General features: G+C 43.1%; 1 protein-coding gene across 1 annotated transcript in view; it reads right to left on the bottom strand.

Annotated features, from left to right (window-relative positions):
- Positions 1–1227: 1227 nt before the first annotated feature.
- The window catches only part of DEFB1 (defensin beta 1), a 15903-nt gene continuing 4803 nt past the window's right edge, over positions 1228–12327 (bottom strand). The window contains exon 2 of the mRNA XM_023517587.1: positions 1228–1438. Coding sequence (XP_023373355.1) covers positions 1305–1438 — 134 coding nt within the window. The 3' untranslated portion in view covers positions 1228–1304. The remainder of the gene's footprint in view (positions 1439–12327) is intronic.

Here is a 12327-nt window from a genome sequence, read left to right as displayed (position 1 = left end):
AAGAGATTCTTTTATACTTGCTGCATAATTTGTTATTGAGATGCTCTCTGGAGATTTTTTTCTGTCCTTTTTTTTTTTTAATTGAAACTGAGTCTCACTTTGTTGCCCTCTGTAGCGTGTGATAGAGTCATAGTTCACAGCAACCTCAAATTCTTGGGCTCAAGCAATTCTCTTGCCTCAGCCTCTCTAGGAGCTGGGACTACAGGCACCCTCCAAAATGCCTGGCTATATTTTTTGTTTAGCAGGCTGGGGCTGGGTTTGAACCCACCAGCTCTGGTGCATGTGGCTGGCACCCTAATGACTGAACTACTTTTTCCTGTACTTTTCTTTTTTTTTTTTTGAGACAGAGCCTCAAGCTGTCATCCTGGGTAGAGTGCTGTGGCATCACAGCTCAAGGCAACCTCCAACTCCTGGGCTTAAATGATTCTCTTGCCTCGGCCTCCCAAGTAGCTGGGACTACAGGTGCCTGCCACAACACCTGGCTATTTTTTGCTTGTAGTTGTCATTGTTATTTTGCAGCCTGGCCTGGATTTGAACCTGCCAGCTCTGGTGTATGTGGCTGGCGCCTTAGCCGCTTGAGCTACAGGTGCTGAGCCTCCCATCCTTTTTTGGTATTACGTTATCATTTTATGATATTTTTCCAGGTGTTCTGTCATATAATCCAATGCATGGGGGCCTGCCAGCTCTAACTAGCTCGGTGTGGGATCCTGATTTCTTACTCCAGTTTGTCCCCCTTGTTGCCTAGGTCTCCACAGTTATCAGTGGGGGATTTCACCTTTTATCAGTCCCGGTTTAGAGACTATTTGTGGGGCCTTTATCTAAAAGTTAAGGCACTTTAGCCATGATAACAAATAAGCCATCAAAGTTTAATGACTGAACAGAGAACTTCTCCCTTACTCCTGTAGTTGTATGTACTGAGGTTCCTTTTGGACAGTCAGTGACTTCATGTCACTGTTGAGTCCCCATTCTTTGCCCATCTGATGGTCTGCCTGCCTCATCACGTGTCCTCGCTCTTGTGTGGCCTCTCTGCATTTCTCATGTCCTGGTTTGGTGATGGAATAAAGTGGAAACAAGGCCATTCAAGCCTTGAATCACTCCCCTGTCCCCAGCACCCACTGGGGTCTGGCCTGTCTCATGTTCCACCCCCCATGCCCTAATGCTCTACTTTCTTAACTTTTTCTAATTGAGACACAAAACTCACTTTGCTCCAAAGGAAGTGTACTCCAAAAAAGTCTTCTTTTATTAAAATGATGGTTACAAATAGTATGCTCGGCGTCCTTGTTCTTTCTCCTGGCCGTTCCAGCTCACCTGCAGCACTTGGCCTTGCCGCCGTAACAGGTGCCGATGATTTTGGTGTAAAGTGGGCAGGCAGAGTACAGGCAGATCCCTTTATTCTTGATGCACATGTAATGGTCAGATCTGTGGCCAAGAGTGATGCCTGTAAGGAGGGAACAACAACACTTCAAGCTTGTAGACTCATGGCTTGTAGGCACAACATGAGAACATTTGGTGAAAATAGGAAAAACAATTCTCCAGGGCATGTAAAAGTAAGAAAGTTTTCTCTTCCAACAAATTTGCTTGTGATTAATCTCAGGGGCTGGTTAGTGTCATTCTTAGTTCTGCCTTGAATCCTGGATCTCCCATTTCCCTCATCATTTCTGTTAAAGTTTAATGCAGAAATTATGGCTACCTTCTAAAGCTTTCACTTACTTACTGGGAATTCATTTTGCCCTCCTCCCCATGTCCCAGAGTCTCATAATTAAAAAGGGCCTGGACCAGTCTTCTGTGGTGCCCTATGGAGAACAAAGTCATTCTGAGATGTCCTTGAAACTGACTGTCGAGCCGTTGCCTTGCAACTCCATTGGTAGGTGTTTTGGACTGAATTTACTCCCCTCAAAATTCCTATGTTGAAGGCCTAATCCCCCAGCATCTCAGAACGTGACTGTTTTTGGATGTAGGGACCTTAAAGAGGTGACTGAGGCTAAATGAGATCATTAGGGTGGGTTCTCATCCAGGAAGACCGATGTTCCTCTAAGGAGAGATTAGGACACACACACACACACACACACACACACACACACACACAGAGACCATGTGAGGGCAGGGAGAAGCTGGTCAAGCCAGCTGTGTGACACCTTGATCTCAGAATTCCAGCGTCCAGAATTGTGAGAAAATAAATGTAGGTTGTATAAGCCACCAGCGTGTGGTACTTAGCTGCAGCCCCATGACAAGCCCCCACACTGCAGGAGCAGTGGGTTCTAATGCCGAGTGAGGGTCTCTGTTCACTGGAAAGGTGGTTTCCATATGACAGAAGTTGTTCTCTCAATAAATTCTCTCCACTGGCTTTTTTCCTGCTTTTTATAGTTAACTGTAAACCACTATTTCAGAAAACATTTTTAGTCTTTTCACTTTTTAAAAATTCTTCTAGTTCTCATCTTCTCAAGGTCTAGTTTCCAGGGCCTTCCTAGTACTATTCATTCTTCTCTTGATGTGGTCAAGTTTCTCAACAGACTTCCTAAAGTTTGAGGCCCACAGTAAATAACAAGTACTTTGCGTGTGTCCCACCAATAAGAACAAAAGAGGTATCAATTCTGTAGTCTTATTCACTATAAAACTGAGCTGGCAGCCACCAGCTACATGTCTCTATTCACATTTAAATTAACTGGAGTTTCAACAACCACCTCACAAGTGCTTAATGGCCACATGTGGCTAGTGGTTACTGTGTTTTTTGAGGAATGCAAGTGTAGGACATTCCTGTCACTACAGCACAGTCTACTGGGCTGTTGCAATGGAGATAAAAGAATGTTGAGAGACATTCTGGTTCTACCAACCCCTTACTCAGGGAAGCATTTTGGGCCAAGGCTACTCTATTGCTCACATGAAACACAGTCTCCTAATTCCTGGCCGGTACATCTTTCTTTACATCATATTGATTCTTATCGATGCCGTCCAAGACTAAACTAGGTTTTAGTAACCTCACCACAGAGTTGACCTCAAGTAAGATCAGGGTCAATTAGATGCTCCAAAAGTCTCTAGTTTCAGCTTTTGTCTCCCTCCCCTGAAGGCCTGAGTGCTGAAGAATATTTAGAGGGCGATTAGTTTAGATCACCCCTGCTGCAAGGTGAAATTCCTCCAAGTGATTATCTATTATGAGAAAGATCCATTGAGCTAGTAAGTTTGAGCACTTTGAAATCACAAAGGGCTACTCATTCTTCTTCATTTTTTTTTGGAGACAGAGTCTCATTTTGTCACCCTTGGTAGAGTGCCATGGCATCATAGCTCATAGCAACCTCAAACTCTTGGGTTTAAGCTATTCTTTTGCCTCAGCCTTCCAAGTAGCTGGGAATACAGGTGCCCACCACAATACTGGGCTATTTTTTAGAGATGGGGGTCTTAACTTTTGCTCAGGCTGGTCTCAAACTTGAGAGCTCAATCAATCCACCCTCGTTGGCCTCCCAAAGTACTGGGATTATAGGTATGAACCACCATGCCTAGTCCACATTCTTTTTCTTGATTGTTTTTGTCAATAATCAAATTGTTGGTATATGTGTGTGTGAGGTATGTGTTTATGTGTGTATATAAATATAATTTTTTCTCCTTTCCTTCTTTGTTCTGGGTAAGCAGAGAAGGCCCAAATTCAATATAGGTATAGCTTTTTAGATCCAAGATGGACCTCAGAACTCAACTAATTCAACATTTTTGTGACCCTCTCCCCACATGCAGAACAGAGGTCCAGCCATTTCCCCAGAGCCTGCAGCCAGTCACAGGCAGAACCAAGACCATCTTAGTTCTCATTCCATCTCACCACACTGCTGGTAGGTTATACTGTCATGGGACTTAACAAGATCCAAGATGGACCTCAGAACTCAACTAATTCAACATTTTTGTGACCCTCTCCCCACATGCAGAACAGAGGTCCAGCCATGTCCCCAGAGCCTGCAGCCAGTCACAGGCAGAACCAAGACCATCTTAGTTCTCATTCCATCTCACCACACTGCTGGTAGGTTATACTGTCATGGGACTTAACAAGAATTGAGTTTTGGCATTAGCTCCATGGATTGTACATTTATTACAGGAAAGAAAAGAAATAGTAGCATACCTGCTATCAGGGCACTTGGTTTATATTCTGTGTCTTATAATTAATCTACTGTGTCATCTTTGGCAAAACAGTCAACCTCTCTGCACCCTAGCTTCTAAATTTAAAATTGAGGAGACTAGATTATACAATCTCACCCATTCTTAATATTCTTTTTTTTTTCATTCTTAATATTCTAAAGACGATTTTTTTTTGGTGAATAACTAACATAGTTACAGTTGCATGTAATCCTCCAAGGAATGCATTGCTTTCCCCCTAATTCATAGGTAAACTGAGGCCCAGAGAGTTTGACTGAATTGCCCGTTATCCCGTAACAACCAGATCATGTTCTACCTAGCAAGGTGGGTTGGCTTCTTAAAATAGGTGGTCTGGTCTCTTAATGGCTCTAAATGGGCTTCTACGCCAACAATTTGGGATGAAGGAGAAGACAACATGGTCTAATTGCTATTTGTAAATGGGGAGGTATTTCGAGTTCTATGTTAAGAGTATCCCTTTAAAAAGCTCTATTCCCACTGCATTCCTTGCCTGTTCCATCCGAGGTAACTAAGGGAAGGAATAAGGGTCACACAATTTATTTACTGCATAGTCCTGTTGCAGCCACCCCCTTTGATCCAGGTGTGTGGGTGTCTGTGGCAACTAGACATTTGGCAGTGTTTGGAGATATCGTAGGTTGTATGACCAGACAGGGGTGTTGTACGGATCTGGTGAGTAGAGGCCAGGGATGCCGCTAGACATTCTACAATGTACAGAGCAGCCCCACAACACATCATCTGTCTCAAAATGTCAGTTGTGCCAAGATTGAGAACTCTTGGTCTACAGCAGTTATCTCCACACTGAGCACATATTAGCATCACCTGGGATGTTCCTAGAAGTACCGACTTACTTGTTAAAGGGTGAGGGGGGTATCTCTGTATTTATATTTTAAATGTCAGATGAATCTAATGTGCAGTAAAGAACTGAGGACTCCTTCATGGTTTTCAAATTTTAGCGTATATTTAGGTTACCTAGGGGTGTTATTGAACCACATCTTGTCCCCATCCCCCAACTGAGTTTCTGATTCAGTAGATTTGGATCAGGGCTGACATTTGTATTTTTAACAGGCTCACAGGTGATGCCAAAGCTTTTGGTCCAGAGACCACACTTTTTGAGGACCACTGAGGTTCCTTCCTGCTTGAGCAGTAGAGACTTCTTACAGTCCACTGGCCTTGCACATAGCACCTGTCTTCTTGTAGAAGTTGTCTCTCCCCTGTGTTAGATTTGACCACGCACATGTCTGTTTTTCCTAACAGCTGCCATGCTTCTTAAGAGAGGAAATGGCTCTAACTTGGAACAGGGCCTGTGGATGTTTGTGGAATTTAAGTACTTCTGAAGGTCTTTGGCTTCTGGTGATAGTGGACCAGGCAGCCCAACAAGAACATCTGGACACACATAGCCACATATACCTTGTAGGAGTCAGAGAACCAACAGTGAAGAATTACTGGGTTGAGCGTGGGAGAAGACAGAGATGAAAGCAGGGATATCATATCCTACTAATATAAAAAAGAAATTATTATGAATTTATGGTAATAAACCTGAGCATTTAGTTGAAATAGAAGAAATTCTAGAAAAAAAACTTACAAAAATAAATACGATGAGAATTAGAAAATCTAAATAGTCCCATAGCTATCAGTACACTGAGTCCACAAATAAAACTCAAGGACAAGATGGAGATGGTTTCATCAGCAAATTATATCAAGTAATAAATAAGATACAGTGTCTATACTGTATAAAAAATAGAATATTAGCAAATAAAATAAAACCAAGTCCCATTTATTTCACAAATGTAAGGTTCCATTTAACACTTGAGATCAGTGCTATGAACAATGAAAGAGAAAAACGCTAAGATAATTTCAACTGATGCAGAGAAGAACTTTGAAAAATTTCAGCATTAATTTGAGATAAAAACTCTTAACAAACTTAGGACCTGGAGGGAACTTACTTAATCTGATAAAGAATATTTACAAAAGCCTTTAAAAACTAGTACTTTTTTATTTTTCTGAGGCAGACTTTCACTTTGTTGCCCTTGGCAGAGTGCTGTGGCATCATAGCTCACAGCAAACTCAAACTCTTGGGCTCAAGCGATCCTCTTGCCTCAGCCTCCTGAGTAGCTGGGACTACAGGTGCCTGCCACAACACCTGGCTATTTTTAGGGATGGGGTCTCACTCTCTCAGGCTGGTCTTGAACCTGTGAGCTCAGGGCAGTCCACTTGCCTTGGTCTCCCAGAGTGCTAGGATTACAGGCCTGAGCCACTGTGCCCAACCCAAAAATAGTACTCTTAATGGTCAGAGATTGAAAGCTTTGCATTTGACATTGGCAATAAGATGAGGACAATGGCTGTCACCATTTCCACTTGACATTGTATTTGAGGTACTAGCCAGGGGAGTAAAACAAAGAAAAAAAGTAGAAGGGCTGGAAAAATGGAAATAATATTGGCACTATTTACAGACATGGTTATACGTAGACAGTTCAATAGGAATTAAGCAAGCCACTTTAGCAAATTTCCTTCATATGAAATAAATACAAAAGGAAGTAAAAACAATCAGTTTTACTTCTGTATATTAGCAACCAATAGCAACAATGATATTAAAGTACCTCATATCATGTCAAAAAGCAAAAAATATCAATGCTTAGATCAATATAAGAAAACATGGGTGGAGCCCGTAGCTCGGTGGGTAGGCCAGCCACATATACCCAGGCTGGCAGGTTCGAACCTGGCCTGGGCCAGCTAAAAAATAACAATGACAACTGCAACAACAACAAAAAAATAGCCGGGTGTTGTGGTGGGTGCAGGTAGCCCCAGCTACTTGGGAGGCTGAGGCAAAAGAGTCACTTAAGCCCAAGAGTTTGAGGTTGCTGTGAGCTGTGATGCCACCTCTACCAAGGGCGACAAAGTGAGACTCTATCTCAAAAAAAATGTATATATGTATATGAAAATATGTGTAATACTTTCTATCCATAAGGCACAAAGACATTTTGAAATAAATTAAAGAAGACTCAACAAGTGGAGATGCTATGCTCAAGCACTTGAAGATTATTTTTTTAAGTGTTAATTTTTCTTAAATTCATCTTCATATTCAACGCAATATCATGAAAATCCCAAGAGGTTTTTTCAGTAAAACTTGATGTGGGTGGCACCTGTGGCTCAAAGGAGTATGGTGCCGACCCCATATGCTGGAGGTGGCAGGTTCAAGCCCAGCCCCAGCCAAAAAGTGCAAAAAAAAAAAAAAAACAAAAAAAAAAACTTGACAAGCTGGTTACAAACTTTACTTGGAAATTCAAAGGAACAAGAATAACCAAGATAGCTGGGCGTTGTGGTGGGTGCCAGTCATCCCAGCTACTTGGGAGACTAAGGCAAGAGGATCACTTGAGCCCAAAAGTTTGAGGTTGCTGTGAGCTCTGACACAACAGCACTCTACTGAGGGGACAAAGTGAGATGCTGTCTCAAAAAAAAAGGGGGGGGGTGGCAGCACCTGTGGTTCACAGGAGTAGGGCGCCAGTCCCATATACTGGAGGTGGCGGGTTCAAACCCAGCCCCGGCCAAATACTTAAAAAAAAAGTATAGCCAAGGCACTCTTGTGGAGGAAGGAGAAGAGACTGGCTTGACTAGATTTCAAGACTAATTATAGAGCCACTGGGATTAGGAGTGTGGCAATGACACAAGAACAGATAAACATACACATAGAACAGAACAGAACAGAGTGTAGAAAAAGATTCATGTGTATGTTGAGAGATATAAGACAGCAGTGACTCAGCAGAACAGTGGAGGAAAAATACTCTTCTCAGCAGTTGATTCTGGGACAATTGGATGTTCATTCTAGAACAAAAAAAGCTTGATGCTTACTTAACACCCCCCCATTACCAAATGGATTATAAGCCTAAATGTAAAAGGTGGAAAAATATGCTTTTAGAAGACAATATTGGAGACTGTCTTCATGTCTTTAGGGTAAAGGGAGATTCCTTAAACAAGATATAAACAGCACTAATTCTAAGAGAAAAGATATGACACATCTGACTATATTAAAATCATGGTATAAACCTCTATGAAAAGAAAGTTTCCACTAAGAGAGTGAAAAAAATCAAGAAACAAGACATTTGTAGTATGTATAACTGACAAAAAGGTTGCATACAGAATATGTAAAGAACTATTACAATTTGATATTAAAGTCCCCAAACTAATGCTGGTGTGGATGCCGAGAGAGGGGAACGCTCACACTCTGCTGGTGGGTCTGCAAACTAGCTCAGCCTCTGTGGACAGCAGAGTGGAGACGCTGCAGAGAACTAACGGTAGAGCTACCATTTTAGCCAGCAATACCACGACTGGGCACTTACCCAAAGGAAGAAAAGTCATTTTATCAAAGAAGCATGTGCATTTGAATGTTTATTGTAGCACAACTCAAAATTGCAAAGAAGTGTAAACAACCCATGTGCCTTCAATTCATGAGTAGATTAATAAAATGTAGTATGTGTATACCATGGAGTACTACCCAGCCATAAAAAATGGTGAACTAACGCCTTTTGTAACAAACTGGATGGAACTGGAGATCATTCTTCGACCTAAGTGAAGTATCTCAAAAATGGAAAAACAAATACCACATGTACTTGCTATTAAATTGGAACTGACCTGTCAACACTCACATGCATATTTGGTAGAGAAACTCACAGAAGCCAGCAGGTGGGAGAGAGGAAGGAACGGGCAAGTTCACTGGTGGATGAAAAGCATACTGTCTTCATGATGGGCACACTCGTAACTTTGACTCAAAATGCACAAAAGCAGTCAATGTGACCAAAACATTTGTGCCCCAATAATTATCTGAAATTTAAAAAAAGGAGCTTCTACAATTCCATAAGACAGATAATCTGGCAAAAGACAAACAGGCATTTTGCAAAAAGTTCCAGGTGGCCGTTAATTATACACAAAAGCATTCAATTTGTTATTTATCAGGGAAATGAAATTAAAATTCCAATAAGATACCACTACTCTCCTGAGATAGTTAAAATTTAAAAATGATCGATGTTATCAAGTGTTGACAAGTATATGGAGGAAGGGAGGCTCTCACTCACGGATGGTGGGAATGCAAATCTGTGTAAACAATTGTACAAGCTAGTTTGGCATCATCCATTACAACTGGGTATGTGCATATCCCACAGTCCAGCAAGGCCACCTTTCAGCACTTAGAAATAGGAGCATACGTGGGCCTCTTGGCCAGTGGAAATGCACACACAAACCAAGCTATGTTATTCATTTTGAATATTAATGCAGCAAAAGTATAAGAAATATAGAAATTCATGGCTGAAAAAGTAAAGTGAGTGATTACTCTTTGGGGAAGAGAGGTTTTGATGGAGAAGGCACAAGAAGGACTTCCTGAGTGCCAGCCAGTCCTCTTGCTTATGCTTAGAGAGGTGCTTGCTTAATATTATAATTCATGAAACCACAGGCTCATTTTTTATGTACTTTTCTGGATAAAGGGTATGTTTTGCTATTTTAAAAGTATGGATTAAAACACAGTTGCTTCTGAAAAGTCTTCTTCATGATTCCAGAGCTGGGGATCTCCTGTGCCACGTGAGGCTCTGGCCTCCTCTCATCACTGTGTAGGGCCATTTTTATCCACTGGCCGGGCACATGGGCTCCCGTCTAACTCCCAGCCCCATTCTTCTCCTCACCCTCCCACGGAGGATGACATTCCCTCTGAACTTGAACTTGGCACTCATTCTTGTCTTGGTCCTCACTAAGCTGGACTGAGGAGTACAAACTGACACATCATTAGGCAGCGTCTGGTGTTCAATGACCCAGAAAAGAGACAGTTCACAGGGAAGAACGAAGGATGAAAAGGTGTGTGCACAGGACAGGCCTGCGGGGAAAATAGGATTGTGTCAGTTGTTAGGCTGGTGGCTAAAAATGTGACTCCACAAAGCATACATTTACTAGGCCAGTTACAGCTGGATGGGCAATAATCCTTCCTAGGTACACCTGAAACACCAACTGTTTTTCTAAGCAGATCTAACAATGGGTGTTGTTTCAGTGAAGGTCAGTTGTGATTATGTAACAGGAAACTAACTTAGAAACTATGCGGCAGTGGGTCACTGTGGAAGAGAATGAGGGGGTAAAGGATGGTTCCTAGCTGTGAGCTCAAGGCAGGCTTGTTGTTCACAGTGTCAGAAAATACTTCTGTGTAAAAGAAGAAAGGGTGATGCCGCTGAGAACAAATCAGAGCCAGGAAGGTCAGGTGGTGGTGGTGCCAGGAAGAAGGACTATGAAGACCATGATGAAGAAGATATATTGGAAACACGGAGAAGAATCTTTGAAGCTTTGTATTTTAAAAAGCCATGAATGGCTCAGCATCTGTAGCTCAGTGAGTAGGGCACCAGCCACATACACTGAGGCTGGCGGGTTCAAGCCCTGCCTGGGCCTGCTAAACAATGACAACTCCAACAAAAAAATACCCAGACATTGTGTCGGGTGCCTGTTGTCCCAGCTACTTGGGAGGTTGAAGCAAAAGAATCACTTAAGCCCAAGAGTTTGAGGTTTCTGGGAGCTGTGACACCACAGCACTCTACCCAGGGTGACATAGTGAGACTCTGTCTCAAAAAAAAAAAAAAAAAAAAGAGAAGAAAAGAAAAGAAAAAGCAATGAAAATGACATATCTTGAAAAGACTTTTGGGGAAAGAGAGATGGGGAAGGGAGAGAGACTATTGAGGATGGGACGTCTTGTGCTTGGTCCCTGTACTCTAAACTCACCTGAGCCCATGTGTGGGGCCCTAAGAGTGGCCTTATATTGTACAATCAGAGCTACAAGTCAAGTTTTGGAAGAGCAGAAGAAGGAAAAATTAGAGAACTGTGAACTAAAACGTAAATTTCTTGTACTGAAAGACCATCAGGCTGAGGTGGGAGGGAAAGGGCCAAAACGGAAGATGAGGCTAGAACTTGGTCGCTCTCTCTCCTTGGGACTGCACCATCATGTAAGCACGGACTCGCAGAAGGTCAGGAGAGCCCTGGAGGGGTCCACGTGACTGATGGATCTGAACCTGTGAGGAGCAGGTGCACAATCTAGATTTTGCAGATGCCACAGACTCCAGCACCTGGGAATCGACTTGAGATTGTCGCTGTTGAGGGATTAGCTTATTGGAACTTCTAGGCCTTGCTAAGTTAACAAAGACTTTTTTTTGGTTCAGAATGAGGTGACTCTAGGCAGGGGTGCTGGGGGCAGGGTGGGGCATTAGGTGTGTCTTCAGGGGTGTTAACATTCAGGCTGTTGTACAGTAGACACCGGGGTACTGTGGTGATCAGGGGGTGCTGGAGAGAACTGGACTTGACTTCTATGTGTCTTTTTAGGGTTTCTGGGGGATCAAATCAAATATACAAGCTACTCCTATAAAACAACACAATTCCAAGCCAAACTGGAATACAACAAACAGTCCAAGGCTCTCTTCTGCATCCAGGCATCAGTCATGCCCCTGTCACCAAGAGACTGATGCTGGCTGCTGACAATTGGCACCACTTCTTACTAAGGTCATGAATTTTTTAATGCAGTTCCTAGACTATTCTTGAGATAAATCCCTGTGACATATCCTGAGATCTTTGGGAAGTGTGAGGAACAGATATAGGATTTGGACTCAGAGCTGGATTTCAGTCCTTGTCATTTGCTGGAGTATTTGAAAAGTCAGCCTCTCTGAGAGTCACTATAAGAAGATCTAGTTAAAGACTCTATTCTCTGCAAAATACAGATCCTGTGGGCATTTGGTGGGGTGATGTTTGTAAAGCCACTTTCTTCAGCTGCAAAGTATCACCTATGGTTTTTATGACTGGGGCTTTAGGGAGCATCTGTGGCTTCTCATGGGTTGCCCTCCAGGTGCCTCTGTTAGGCCTGGGTTGGGAGCTGCAGGGCTGTGTCTGAGGAAGCCCGAGCGTGTCTTTTTGGATGGGATCCAGCAGCCAGAGAAGGCACATTCCTGGGAGCTGTCACCAGAGGTCAGGAGGGAACTAGAGCAAGCATGTTGGGTGGAGATTACAGGGTGAGATACCAGGTGGTGGCCAGGGAGGGTGGAGATTGAGGCTGTAGAGGTGAGGGAGGGTGGAGAGTGAGGCTGCAGAGGTGAGGGAGGGGGGAAGAGTGAGGCTGCAGAGGTGGGGGCCAGGGAGGGTGGAGAGTGAGGCTGTAGAGGTGGGGGTCAGGGAGGGTGGAGAGTGAGGCTG

The sequence above is a fragment of the Otolemur garnettii genome, unplaced genomic scaffold, assembly GCF_000181295.1.
Source record: "Otolemur garnettii isolate 467f Iridium unplaced genomic scaffold, OtoGar3 scaffold00114, whole genome shotgun sequence".
In the NCBI taxonomy this organism is placed as follows: domain Eukaryota; kingdom Metazoa; phylum Chordata; class Mammalia; order Primates; family Galagidae; genus Otolemur; species Otolemur garnettii.
The sequence above is the reverse complement of the archived record's forward strand: the minus strand, read 5'-3'. Positions and strand labels throughout refer to the sequence as shown.